This window comes from Schistocerca piceifrons, chromosome 1 (assembly GCF_021461385.2).
Source record: "Schistocerca piceifrons isolate TAMUIC-IGC-003096 chromosome 1, iqSchPice1.1, whole genome shotgun sequence".
Classification (NCBI taxonomy): domain Eukaryota; kingdom Metazoa; phylum Arthropoda; class Insecta; order Orthoptera; family Acrididae; genus Schistocerca; species Schistocerca piceifrons.
The window spans coordinates 877219637-877235374 of NC_060138.1; the positions used below are offsets into that span (position 1 = coordinate 877219637).

General features: G+C 37.8%; 1 protein-coding gene across 1 annotated transcript in view; it reads right to left on the minus strand.

The window, feature by feature from the left end:
• The window catches only part of LOC124716462 (exportin-6-B), a gene marked incomplete in the record, with an annotated part of 329183 nt that overhangs the window by 122956 nt on the left and 190489 nt on the right, over positions 1 to 15738 (minus strand). The window contains 2 exon segments of the mRNA XM_047243176.1: positions 4815 to 4923; positions 6773 to 6988. Coding sequence (XP_047099132.1) covers positions 4815 to 4923; positions 6773 to 6988 — 325 coding nt within the window.

Consider the following 15738-nt stretch of genomic DNA (forward strand, 5'->3'; position numbering starts at 1 on the left):
AATGTCACTGGCGAACCTCAAAGTTTTTATTTCTTCTCCATGGATTTTAATACCTACTCCGAACTTTTCTTTTGTTTTCTTTATTGCTTGCTCAATATACAGATTGAATAACATTGGGGATAGGCTACAGCCTTGTCGCAATCCCTTCCCAACCACCGCTTCCAGGGGTAAGATAGATACTGCCTACAGGAAAATTAAAGAGATCTTTGGAGAAAAGAGAACGACTTGCATGAATATCAAGAACTCAGATGGAAACCCAGTTCTAAGGAAATAAGTGAAAGCAGTGAAAGCAGAAAGGTGGAAGGAGTATATAGAGGGTATATACAAGGGCGACGTTCTTGAGGACAATATTATAGAAATGGAAGAGAATGCAGATGAAGATGAAATAGGAGATATGATACTGCGTGAAGAGTTTGACAGAGCACTAAAAGACCTAAGTCGAAACAAGGCCCCGGGAGTAGACAACATTCCATTAGAACTACTGACAGCCTTGGGAGAGCCAGTCCTGACAAAACTCTACCATCTGGTGAGCAAGATGTATGAGACAGGTGAAATACCCCCAGACTTCAAGAAGAACATAATATTTCCAATCCCAAAGAAAGCAGGTGTTGACATGTGTGAAAATTACCGAACTATCAGTTTAATATGATCTGGGTCTATGGACTCAAGGTCTTTACAATATACAGTGCCAATGTGGGATATCATTCATAGGCCAGACCACCAGGACTGTGGAAATCAGGTGTAAAGAACACTGGAATCATACCAGACTGACAGGCAACCAAGTCAGCAATAGCAGAGCATTGTCTACAACTCAGTCATTCGATGAAGTGTAATGATACCCACATTGTGACACAGGTCCTGAGATACTGGGATAGTGTCAGAAAAGAATCCATTAAGGTCAAGGTCTCTGAGAATATCATCAATTGTGACACTGGATACAAGCTCATCCCACCTAGAATCCATCACTTGAGCTTCTGAAAACACAACAGGAACAACATCAAGATTCTATGATACATAGAAATTGGAGTGGAAATTGAGAAAACTGCCCTTGGGCACAGCAGGAGACACTACAGACTAGAGGCGACACATCACTGGACAGTCCCACCAACAGCCGACATAGGACTGAACACTTGGAGTGCCCAATGAGAAGTACAGCACTGGAGGCCTGCCCCAACAGGCAAGCACTTCACACACGATGCCCAAGACAACTGGGGGATGGCCAACGCAGCTACAATCTGTGGGTCGAACGCATGACACGTGGACACAGATGTGAGCAGAGCATCTGGTGATAGGCATGACACCAGGTAAGAGAGGACAAATAGAGCCATTCCTGGCAGGTGCGGATCCCAAAAGGAGTGCCTGGCACCATCCAGGCATAAATAACGGACCCAATCCACTCAAGGAGGAGTCTCAGGGAGCACCTGAAGAAGACAGTGAGTGACACTGTCATAATACTGTGTGAGAATTGTGCGAACAATTGGCAGAAGACCCGGTTATTCAGTACGTTAGTTTTATTTCACTCAATTCCAAATCAATCCTAGATTCCCTATAAGGAAGTGTAAATCTTTTTTTCCTGTCAATATTACAATATATGAAAACAATAGTTGCTACTCACCATATAGTGGAGATGCTTAGTTGCAGAAACTCACAATGAAAATACTGTCAGAAAGTTAGCTTTTGGCCAACAAGGCCTTTGTCGAAAGTAGACGACATACACATATGCACACACTCACACAAACGCAATTAACACACACACGACCACAGTCTCTGGCAGCTAGAGACAGAGCCTGGCTCTAGACACCAGGGACTGTGGTCACATGCATGTTAATTAGTATGTTATCTACTTTTGACAAAGACCTTGTTGACCGAAAGCTAACTTTCTGACAGTCTTTTGGTTGTACCTTTCTACGACTCAACACCTCTGCTATATGGTGAGTAACAACTATCCTTTTCATATATTGTTACATTCCATCCTGGATTTTCCATTGTTTCTTTTCAATATTGTCATAGTGAAAATCTCTAGAGTTATCAAACTGCAATAGATTGTTGTCATGTTTCATCAGTGAATTAGTATATTATGACAGGGACATGAAAAATTCGCATTTTGCAATAAATGCAAAGATATGTGCAAATTCTGCCTCAAAATGCAAACACACAATATTCCCTTATACTCCTATTTCATAACAAATTGTAGTCAGATAAAGTATTTTATAAGAGATAGTTTGAAACAGCTTTATTTTCTGCATATAAATATTGAAAATTTTGCAAATTTTCAGTCATTGGTACTGCATATCATCTAGTGAAGCTGATTTGTAACAATAATACTTAACAAAGTATCTGCAAAACAGAAAGTATACAAACACAACAATGTAGCAGTGCGCTCGATGCTATAGTGTTACATCAGTTGTAGGTGGTTGAATGGTCTTTATACATGTCACATAACACAATGTAATACCAAGTTGTGGGACCTAACATCTTAGAACAAAGGTACACTTACATCTGTCTGCTAGCTAAAGCTCAAAAGTTGCTGGTAATCACTACGTTTACATGTGACACAACTTTTTGAAGCTCAACACCAAATATCAGAAACTGTTTTTCACTGACTTGTTTATATATTAAGGGCTGAAATGGTTTTGATAGATCGATCAAATAGTATATCTGGAAATCAGCTGTTCTGCTTTCTGATCTAGTCAGCACAATGGCCGATCAGTTATGTTAAAAGTACTCTAACATATTTCTACTTTTCATCTGCTGCACAATAAAGTCACACTGACCACATAAGTTAAAAACTATTAACAAGAAGACATAACATGATAACCCTAGTGTATTTCAAAAACGGGGGTGCAGAATTCAGAAATTGGTTTATGAAATCCATTTATGGGAGTTCCACGTAAAAATAGTGAATCTGGACACTTTAGCATGGCAGTTTTAGGTGGCAGATGTTTTAAACTGTGTCAGATACTGATAAATGTCAAGCCTGTGCTACCTTTTTTATGACCAACTGCATGGTAGCCATTATTGAATGTTTTGAGCTGTGCACTGCTTATCATTTTTCTTTCTTATTTTGAAGTGAGTGAAAAGCTAATTCTGGTCATCACTGAGATCAATTATGACTCACACAACCTGTGCATCCGAGAAATTTTCCCAAGAGGGGACAAGGTGCAAAATCTTCCAGTTTCGATATACCTGATTCAACAATCTGAAAATGTGTCATGTCCCACAATCTAGACGGGACAAGAAGTACATACAACTTATTGTATCTCCAAAGACTGATAATTTTCTACTTAGTAGTTTTAAGGTAGATCACTTTAGTCCATAAAAGGTAAGCATATGTCAACAGTACAAGCAGAACACTTCTGTTTTGTTATTAGTATGAACATGGATGCCATTTTTTGATTCAGTGACCTGAAAGTACATTCTCACGTGATTTAATCCTAGGCAGCCAATGAGTTACTAAATAAAGGTAAAAAATATTCACAAAAATAATTATATCATACTCTCACAATAGTTGGTTGAAACTGAAAAGTAAAAATATGAAATAGGAAAAAAAGAATGATTCACAGAAATATGGCTGAATATCAACAAAAATGCCACATTTCCATCAGAGTGGAGAAACAGGGAATAAACTTCAAAAAGCCTTATTCAACTTAGACATCTTCCATAACATTTTATTTGCTTATGGAATTCAGAGCGAAGACTGAAGACATTATTTCGGCATAGTTCTGTACAAGTTCGTATACAGTTTGACTGCAGGTCAGTGCCAAAACTGCAACAGCAGCAAGGAATTAGCTTGTTTGGTTCCCTCCCCCAAATCAACCAGCCAAGGAATCAGCATAATTTCCCCTGAACAGAGTGACAACTACTAAAATCCAACATATTTAGTGACTCCTAAAGCTCCAGTATTTTTCATCACGGTCGGCAACATTAAATTTGCATTTTAGAGGAGTCACCGACAATGAGTGTTAGAAATTCAAAAGAAATCTGTAAGTAACAAAATGACATTGTTCAGATTCTATAAGGGGGCAAGAGCTCCTCCTACCCCCCCCCCCTCCCCCCCCCCCCTGTGGGCGCCTATGTTCACAACACCAGATGGGATTGGCAATCCGTATGACTAACTCTCTAGCAGTAATAAATGCAGTTTCCTTATGCTCAGGACTGACTAACAGTTTATAGTGTCCACACTCTATACTCTAGTGACTGGAAAACAAAACCTGCCACCGTATTTTGATCAGGCTGAAAGATTTCCCGTAAGTTCTGAATAGATATATTTCCAGCTCTACGCAATGTACTTACACAGTTCTATCTGTAGTGTTGTCAAGTATGGGTCTGACAGCTATGAATGGCCTTGAAAGTCTGAAATCAATATTCGGCCAATTTTGTAATTAATGAATCTGGTGGGAAAATAAAAATAATATACAGAAACACATCAAATCAGAGCACTCTGTTCACTGGCAGGAATATGCTGCTGATTATAAATGGAAACAAGACGTTTTGCAAAAGCAAACATTTCAGTCAAAAAACACCCTGATCATCACTTTTTTTCAATGGCCAATTTCAATGTATTAAGGCTTTGTCTTCAGGCATGAAGCATAAAATCATTTAAAAAAAAAATACATGCTATATTTCCAGGTCACTAACTGTGTGACTTTCAAAGATGCCTCCAAATCGAAAGTGTGTGAAATGATGAGATTCTACATGCCTTACTCATCTTTAACACAGTTTCTCTTATCAGTGTATTACAGGTGCATACAAATATTATATACGAAAGGACAAAATGCATTACAGTATCACAATTATGAAACTACTCAACTTACATCATCATCCAGAGTTTTATCATCCAGTTCTTCCAATTCACATTGATTAAATTTAAATTGTATTTTCCTTAATATCTGTTCCACTAAAGACAGCAAGGCTGCATGAAACCTGCAAAAAGTATACATCTGGACACTCTCCATAAAATGAAACAAGTTTTTTTGCACACAGATTTAAATAATGATAATTAAATGTTTTGAAACTTTTGATATCAGATGCTGCTTTCCCACCATGTTCTAGTTAGTCTTGAGGCTGCTTCTACACATTACAAAGCTCTCGTCCCCCGCCCCCCCCCCCCCCCCCACACTGACTTTGCCTGTAGAGTCTAAGGGTGTCCAACCAACCTCCGTACTGTTTTCACATTCCACTGCTTACATCAAAATGAATAAACAAACTAGCTGAAACTTCCCTACTGAATCTCTGTCTCTATATACCTCTATTATTTTATAACGTGTTCAGTATTTATGTTTTGAAAGGATTTTAGGTGGTTTTTTGTTTCTGGCAGTAATAGTTTTATCCACTGTAAGAGTAAGTTTGTTAATAACTTGTTAGAGTTTGTTAGAATGCAGTAGTGATGGCACAGTCACCTGTTTATAACAATTGATGGTTCAGTGAATTGTTTTTTCATTCAATTGGTTGTTCAGTTGAATGAAACAACTGTATGAAACAAGTCTCTGCAGCCATGTCAGCTATATGAATGTTTTCATTCACCCACCATGTTTGAATGGTTCCAATACATGCGAGTCAACTGACTGAAAAGACAAATGATGTATCTTATTTCAAGGCAATGTGAATGGAATGTATATTTCTAAACACAAGGTATATTCAAAATGTATGTATTTACTTACTGAAATATGAATATTTTACATGTAGCATTAAAGATCAATTTTTTGTTGGTTTTAAAGTTTAAAATCCGGTGCTCCACTGTAGATTTGTGTATATGTAAACAAACAATCACTTATTAACGTGTTTTCATTAAGTCTGGTTCTTGTTTGTCTTTTTTTCCCTTCTTTTCTTTTCTTCTTCTTTTTTTCCCGGTGCAAATTTTGCAATTGATTTTAAACTAGCTTGCCCGTAAGGTAGAGATTTGAAATTTTCAACATAGCTCACAACTGGAGGACACTGTAATATTAACTAGCTTTCGAGTCTCGTGTGTGGTGGAGGGTACTTTGTTTTTGTCTGTCTGTTTATTGGGTACAAATTTTGCACCTGATTTTAAACTAATTTCCTGATAAGCTATAGACTTGACAAGCTCAGAGCTTGAAAACAATATAATATTAACTTGTCTGTCTTCTGCTACGTGGCAGAGAGTAGGTACTTGGCGTACCATTACTACTTCCCTGTTTCCCTTCTCCATACCCCAAAATCTTGGGTGTGGTGACAGATTTATCTGCAGTGTCTCGAGGCTTCAGTTAGTTCCGATTGATAAAGTGTCATACACTTCCCCCGCAAGGAAACAACCAGCTGCACCTGCTTTTACATGTCTGGATTTGGTGTACATTTTTCATTTCAATGGTTTGTTCTACAAGAATGCACCCATATTTTGTTGCAGGTTCAGACAAATTCATACAACTAGGGTTCTAGAGATATCATTTACGACAATTGGATCCCCTTGCAGTTCTTGAATATCACTCACAAGTAACAATTTTCTATATATTTTAAAGTTGAACATATCAATTATGGTGGTCAAAAAGAGACATCAACATAGTCTTGTTTCAAATGTTGCATTCTGGTAAATGGTATGCAGATTATTCTTTACTGTCCTATATAGAATTCACTGTAACAAAACTTTTAGTGTGTTGCTTCATATTTACTACAGATTTTAATTTTTCACTTTTGTAAAACTTGCAAATATTGCAGCTAATTCTATATAAACAGCAACATGTAAGTAAATTGTCATATGCTCTGTTAGATGGGAGTTAACTTGCTTTACTGAACACATGGTGCTCAATATACCTACGTCGTCGTAAGCATTTCAGTCCCTGTATCCAGCTGCCCCAGAAGGATGTTCCATACTTCTAGGCAATTAGAGAAATGCTCCAGACTTGATTGTTGGAATGTATACTTGAATAACATTGACAAAAAGTCCAATAAAGAGAATTTTTGGTTATTTTCAAGGCGTCGCAGGTGTAAGCCAACAAAAACTCTGAGAAACTCTGTTATCTTCTCTTGGTAACTGAAAAAAAGAGATGAACAGAACTAAAACATAAATTAAAAACACAAATGTTTATGATGTAAAAACTTGTTTACTATACAAGGTTACTATAAATTACTTATTTGTTTTCAAAGTTCTATATTTTCCAAAGTATTACATGTGCAAGTATGACTGATGCATGAATATAACTGTAAACTCATCAAGTTTGCACTGTGTCTGCCAGTTGGCATTACATTATGGCAAGAAAGCAAGAAAAAGAGTTTTGGTGAGTGTTGGAATATGTGAGACGTTTATCTGTTACAACAGGGCAGTGTGCACTCAGAAGGAATTATGGAAAATAACCACCATGTAAATTGATAGTTGTCTGCAGGTATTGGCAATTCAGGGACATTGATTGTGCCTGTAAACAGAAAGCTATTGGTTGACCAAGCGTGCCAGATAAAACCATGGAGAAAGTGAGGGAAATTTTAATACGCAGCCCAAATAAATCAACAGTCCATAGCATGCCACGACCTTGAAATATGGAAGCAAACAGTGTTCAACATATTGTGACAGTGCTTACCAAGTAGCTGTACCATCTGGAGATAGTGCAACAATTAAAATGGGAAGATCATCACCGCTGCCTTCAATTTTGCATCACAATACAGGAAGCAATTGAGAACAAACATTTCACTTCTAAGGTGATATTCAGCAATTAAGCAATCTTCCATTTATCTGGAAAGCTAAATAAGTACAATGTAAAGTGTCTAGCAGACTGAAAATTATCATGAAATTATGACACACAAACGAGATTCATCAAAGGTTAATGTTTTCTGTGCAGTGTTCCGGACAAAGTGGCATTGCCCATTATTCTTCTGTGACAAGACTGGAATGGGTACCTCGTACCTAGACATGTTGCAGTTCTGCTCGTTTACACACGTGACTACTGATTCTTAGATCATCATCTTCCAACAGGGACGGGCACCCTATTATTGGAGCTTTGCTACCTAAATGACAAACTTCTGCATAGTTGGACTGATGTAGCTCTTTTCCCTTGCCCCTGCTCTCCCCTCTTTTCCCTTCCCAGGTTATCTGACCTTATGCCTTTGACTATTTCCTTTGGGGGAACATCAAGGACCGTATTTACATACACCCACTGCCAAGAACACTGGAACAGCTCAGAGAATGCATCAATGCTGCAGTGTTGACTACTGATAGGATGTTGCTAATGTAAGGTGTCAAACAAACTTAACTTGCACTGTTAGCTGCAACAAGCAGGACGTGCATTGTTGGTACTGCACGTTTTAGTGATTTTGATTTGATTGAGATAAACTCACACTGCAGGGTTCTTCGGCTGCTCGTGTAAAAGTGTGCACAGAAACAGTTAAGAGAAAAATCCAGGCAATACGCATATTTATTTATATATAAAAGCAGACATGACTTTTCCTTTCTGTTAGACCACAAGTACAAGATCACGTGCCAATTCAAAGTTCTAGAGCACATATTCCACTGTTCATGTCATTTCTGCCTAGTCTTTCACTGATTGTATCAATACCTGTTTATATTGTTATATATTTTGAAATTTCGAACATTTGTGAGTGCCGCAATAACTCGTACCATTATCTTTAATTGTGGGTTTAAACTTAATTGCGCTCTTTTGAAATTTTTGAGTCAGCAAGTCTATCCTCCTTCAAAACAATCTTTCTCTAATTTCATTGTACAATTTCATGAGAAAAAGCTTATTTTGTGAATTTTTGGACACTTATGAAACTATAGTTTCGTAAGTTACTGGCATGAGTGTTTTGGGTATGTAATTATCAGCATTTCTGATTCAAAGTTCTGCCAAAGAATATGTCACCCCTGAATTACACTGTATATCAATGCAAACAAATGTGTGTTTTTGAAAATTTTTGGAAGCTACCATTGTCCTTTGCATAATCTATGAGCAATTTGTAGTAAATCAGCATTTCTGACTTAGCTACTGTAACAATATTATGAGAAGGAAAGTTGCTACTCACCATATAGTGAGGATGCTGAGCCGCAGATAGGCACAACAAAGACTTTCACAGCATCTCTGCTATATGGTGAGTAGCAACTTTCCTTCTGATAATATCATTAAATTCCATCCTGGATTTTCCATTGTTTGATTTCAGCTACTGTAGCAGATTCTTTTAACTAACAACTTGTGTTACATCTAGTTTTCCCTAAAAGAGCAGCAGCCCCATACATTATCTGCATTTGTCGTAAATTAACTTGTTTTTGAGTTTGCTACCAACTATAAATAACCTCAAAATGTTTTATGAAACTAGTTGTTTTTACCACAGGTTTTTGTGTATTCGCTTCAATTCTCATAGGCAATTAGCCTAAAGCCCCCAAAATGGGTCAGGTAAGCACTACACATCAGAAGCTGCTACTCAGGTAGCTGACTGTGTGTAGAGTGCACACTAGTGATTTTCAAGTTAGGCAACTTTCCATCCTATCCAGATAATGATAGCTGTAGGAAACCTAGATGTATCACAGTAAGACGAATGAAATACCTCCCACAGGTGATCTTATTACAATCCTAATGGTAAACTGCCAAAGCATTCGCAACAAAGGGCAGAGTTTGAAGCACTTATGAAAAGCAGGGCAGGTGTGGACTCTGACCACAATCTATTGGTTATGAACTGTAGATTAAAACTGAAGAAACTGCAAAAAGGTGGGAATTTAAGGAGATGGGACCTGGATAAACTGAAAGAACCAGAGGTTGTACAGAGTTTCAGGGAGAGCATAAGGGAACAATTGACAAGAATGGGGGAAAGAAATACAGTAGAAGAAGAATGGGTAGCTTTGAGGGATTGAAATAGTGAAGGCAGCAGAGGATCAAGTAGGTAAAAAGCCAAGGGCTAGTAGAAATCCTTGGGTAACAGAAGAAATATTGAATTCAATTGATGAAAGGAGAAAATATAAAAATGCAGTAAATGAAGCAGGCAAAAAGGAATACAAAAATGAGACTGACAGGAAGTGCAAAATGGCTAAGCAGGGATGGCTAGAGGACAAATGTAAGGATGTAGAGGCTTATCTCACTAGTTGTCAGATAGATACTGCCTACAGGAAAATTAGAGAGACCTTTGGAGAAAAGAGAACCACTTGTATGAATATCAAGAGCTCAGATGGAAACCCAGTTCTAAGCAAAGAAGGGAAAGCAGAAAGATGGAAGGAGTATATAGAGGGTCTATACAAGGGCGATGTACTTGAGGACAATATTATGGAAATGGAAGAGGATGAAGATGAAGATGAAATGGGAGATATGATACTGCGTGAAGAGTTTGATAGAGCACTGAAAGATTAAGTCAAAACAAGGCCCCGGGAGTAGTCAACATTCCATTAGAACTACTGACAGCCTTGGGAGAACCAGTCCTGACAAAACTCTACCATCTGGTGAGCAAGATGTATGAGACAGGCGAAATACCCTCAGACTTCAAGAAGAACATAATAATTCCAATCCCAAAGAAAGCAGATGTTGACAGATGTGAAAATTACCTAACTATCAGTTTAATAAGTCACGGCTGCAAAATACTAACGCGAATTCTTTACAGACGAATGGAAAAACTAGTAGAAGCCGACCTCGGGGACATCAGTTTGGATTCCATAGAAATATTGGAACACGTGAGGCAATACTGACCCTACGACATATCTTAGAAGCTAGATTAAGGAAAGGCAAACCTACATTTCTAGCATTTGTAGACTTAGAGAAAGCTTTTGACAATGTTGACTGGAACACTCGCTTTCAAATTCTGAAGGTGGCAGGGGTAAATTACAGGGAGCGAAAGGCTATTTACAATTTGTACAGAAAGCAGGTGGCAGTTATAAGAGTCGAGAGACATGAAAGGGAAGCAGTGGTTGGGAAGAGAGTGAGACAGGGTTGTAGCTCGCCGATGTTATTCAATCTGTATATTGAGCAGGCAGTGAAGGAAACAAAAGAAAAAATTGGAGTAGGTATTAAAATCCATGGAGAAGAAATAAAAACTTTGAGGTTCGCCAATGACATTGTAATTCTGTCAGAGACAGCAAAGGTCTTGGAAGAGCAGTTGAACGGAATGGACAGTGTCTTGAAAGGAGGGTATAAGATGAACATCAACAAAAGCAAAATGAAGATAATGGAATGTAGTCGGATTAAATCGGGTGATGCTGAGGGAATTAGATTAGGAAATGAGACACTTAAAGTAGTAAAGGAGTATTGTTATTTGGGGAGCAAAATAACTGATGATGGTTGAAGTAGAGAGGATATAAAATGTAGACTGGCAATGGCAAAGAAAACGTTTCTGAAGAGAAATTTGTTAACATCGAGTATAGATTTAAATTTCAGGAAGTCGTTTTTGAAAGTATTTGTATGGAGTGTAGCCATGTATGGAAGTGAAACGTGGACGATAAATAGTTTAGACAAGAAGAGAATAAAAACTTTCGAAATGTGGTACTTCAGAAGAATGCTGAAGATTAGATGGGTAGATCACATAACTAATGAGGAGGTATTGAATAGAATTGGGGGAAGAGAAGCTTGTGGCACAACTTGACTAGAAGAAGGGATCGGTTGGTAGGACATGTTCTGAGACATCGAGCGATCATCAATTTAGTACTGGAGGGCAGCGTGGAGGGTAAAAATCGTAGAGGGAGACCAAGAGATGAATACACTAAGCAGATTCAGAGGGATGTAGGCTGCAGTATGTACTGGGAGATGATGAAGCTTGCACAGGATAGAGTAGCATGGAGAGCTGCATTAAACCAGTCTCAGGACTGAAGACCACAACAACAACAACAACAACATGAAAAGCAGTGGAACTTACATAATACTAGCTACAGAAAGCTGGTTGAAACATGAAATTCATAGCAGTGAGATTTTGGAGGAAAATTTAAGTGCATATTGAAAGAATCGGCAAATGGGAAATAGAGGTTGGGTATTCATCGCAGTAGACAAGAAACTCAAATCCATTGTGGTAGAGATTGAAGCTGCATGTGAGATTTTTTGGGCAAGTCTCAGTACCAGGGGTCACCCACCCGACTCATCACCTGATGTAAACCAAAACTTTAGAGAAAACATCAGTTCACTTGTACAGAAATTCCCCAGTCATACTGTAATCACTGGTGGACACTTTACTCATCCAACAATTAATTGGGAAAATTACAGTTTTGTTAGTGGTGGGCATAATAAAGACATCCTGCGAAACTTTATTTACTAAATGTCTTCTCTGAAAACTGCCCTGAACAGACAGTTAGAACCCCACTCATGATGGATACATATTGGATCTAATGGCAACAAGTAATCCTGACCTGTTTGAGGATGTCCACATCGAAACTTGTATCAGTGACCGTGGCGCTGATGTGGCAACAATTATTACCAAAGTATAAAGGAGAACTGAAACAAGCAGAAAGATAATGCTCAATAAACTGGGTAAAAAATCATTGGTGTCATATCTTAATGAGGAACTTGAAACTTTCAGCACATGGCAGGAGCACGTAGAGGAACTTAAAAAGAGTCACTGATCATGCACTGGATAGGCATGTGCCCAGTACAACTGTTCATAATGGGAGTGAACCTCCATGGTATACAGTTACTGTAAAAAAACTTCTTAAGTAATAGAGATTACTGCATAATAGGTGTAAAACTAAGTGTAGTGCTATAGATAGACACTGTATGAAACGTGTTTGGCTGTCAAGAGAGCAGTGCATGAGGTTTTTAATGACTACCATAGCAGAATATTGTCAAATGACATTTCACAAAATCCAAAGAAATTCTGGTCATATGCAAAGTCTGTTATTGGCACCAAAGTTAGTGTCCAGTCCACATGGAATGAGACAGGAACTGAAATTTAGGATAGCAAAGCAAAAGCTGAAAAGCAAAACTATGTTTTCAAATGGTCCTTTACAAAGGAAAACCCAGGAGAACTGCCCCAATTTAATCCTTGTACCACTGAAATGATGAATTAAATAAGCATTAGTGTCAGTGGTGTTGAAAAACAACTGAAATCGTAAAAACTGAACAAAGCTCCAGGGCCTGATAGAACCCCTGTCAGATTATATGTTGAATTTGTGGCCGAGATAGCCCCTCTTCTAACCACAATCTATCATAGATCCCTTGAACAAAAAACCATGCCCGTTCCTGGAAAAATGCACAGGTCACACCTGTCTACAAAAAGGGTAGCAGAAGTTAACCACAAAACTACCACTCAATATCCTCGACAGCAATTTATTGTAGAATCGTAACATATTCTGAGCTCAAACATAATGAGGTATCTTGTACATAATATCCTCCTCAACACCAACAAGCGTGGGTTTCAAAAACATCGATCACATGAAATCCAACTTGCACTTTTGTCACATGATATACTGAAAGCTTTGGGTCAAGGTAATCAGGTAGGTACCATATTTCTTGAATCCTGAAAAGTGTTTGACTCAGCACCACAACTATATTTATTGTCAAAAGTATGATCTACAGGGTACCAAGTGAAATTTGTAACTGGATTGAGGACTTTTTGGTAGGTAGGATGCAGCATTTTATCTTGGATGGAGATTCGTTTTCAGATGTAGAAGTAACTTTGGGTGTACCCCAGGGAAATATGCTGGGACCCTTGCTGCTCATGTTGAATATTAATGAACTTACAGACAATACTAATAGTAAAATCAGGCTTTCTGCAGATGATGCAGTTATCTATAATGAAGTACTATCTAAAAGAAACTGCATAAGTATTCAGTCAAATCTTGGTAAGATTTCAAAGTAGTGCAGAGAGTGGCAACTTACTTTAAAAGTTCAGAAATGTAAAATTTTGCACATCACAAAACGAAAAAATGTAGTATCCTATGACTATAATATCAATGAGTCACTGTTGGAATCAGCCAACTCATACAAATAACTGAGTGTAACACTTTGTAGGAATATGAAATGGAATGATCACACAGGTTCAGTTGTGGGTAAAGCAGGCGGAGACTTCAGTTTATCTGCAGAATACTGGGTAAGTGCCATCAGTCTATAAAATAGGTTGCTTGCAAATCACTTGTGCCACCCATCCTAGAATATTGCTCAAGTGTGTGGGCTCCATACCAGGTAGGACACAAAGAGGATATTGAACGTACACAGCAATGGGCAGCATGAATGGTCACAGGTTTGTTTAATCTGTGGGAGAGTGTCACACAGATACTGAAGGAACTGAACTGGAAGACATTTGATGACAGACGTAAACTATCCCAAGAAAGGTTATGAACAAAATTTCTAGAACCAGTTTTAAATGATTACTCCAGGAATATTCTACAACCCCTATGTATTGCTCACATATGGATCATGAGGATAAGATTAGAATAATTACTGCATGCACGGAAGATTTCAAACAATTATTTTTCCTGCATTCCATATGTAAATGGTACAGAAAGAAACAGTAATAACTGGTACAATGGGATGTATTCTCTGCCATGTACCTCACGATGGTTTGGAGAGTGTAGATGTAGATTACCACTTCCACTTGGACATGTGTCCTGTGACCAGAGGGGCACTCTTAGAACATTTGGTTAGTGCAAAATGCATACTTTACGAGTTTATGGCTCTATTCATGTATAAATTATATTTGTACATGTAATGCTTTGCAAAATATAGTGTTCTGAAAACAAATGAATCATTTATAGTAGTGCTGTACATTACACAAATAAAACTTTATCAAATACTGATAGCAAAAATGACAACCTGAGTGCTAAGTTTAGTGATAATAGATGTGTCACTATATTATTTTCCGACACTAATTTCAGAACAGAAATGAGGATTGGGATTTAATTTTTGGCTACCAGCAATATTATTAAGGATTAATTCCAAGCTTGAACTGGAGAAGTATTGATGTAAGAAATCAGCAGCATTCATATGAAGAGATGAAAAACCTAAATCAGTATGTCAGATGTGCATCTGAACACAGTTCCTAGCGATTTGAAACTGCTTCATGTCACTCAGTAATACCAGTTGACTTAAATCATCAAGTGCAGAATAGCAATAAAATATTATAATTAGAAATGTTATTTCAATATGAGAGTTGTTGTGCTACTTCTTACCTTTGACTCGCAACAATCGAGGTAGTACAAAAAAGATATTGTTACAGTTTTCTGAGAGTTTAATTGATTTAAATATAAAAGTGCTAGTACGGGATAAGGAAATGACATCCCAGTATTAGTTGAGTTTTGGCTGAGAACATTCACACATGCGTGACACTAATACTGTCACAAATATTGGTTAACTTTCTGTCATCGATTCACTGTAGCACACTGAGTTGTGAAATATTTGGAGGGAAGTGAGTATTCACATTGACTTGCAGTTGTTTCTCCCACATAAAAAATGTAAGGGTTGTTGCGTTGTTTTTTTTTCCCCAATGTGTTTGAAATAAAGTTCTTCACCAATGTGTACCGCCACTTATCATTTATAGCAGCAAAACAAGAACTTTAGATGTGCACACTGTCAAAAATTGAGTCCCTTATAGGGGAATGGGAATAACAAAGAAGGATACAAATGTATAATTAGTTAAGAAAGCACCAAAGATTTGTGGGTATTATAGTAACTGCCATGAAATTTATGTGAAGGAGGCTGGGGCATATAGCCATAGGGACTAACAAAAAATGGATTAATTAAATTCTTTTCAGTACTATCCACGAGGAGGATCTGGTGAAAGATGAGAAGGCATTACTTGACAGACAGGACAAACATGGATATGTAAACACTATGGATGTAATACGTGAAGAAGTTTTAAAACAGCCGTTTTCCAACAGTGAATGAGGATTGTTTGATG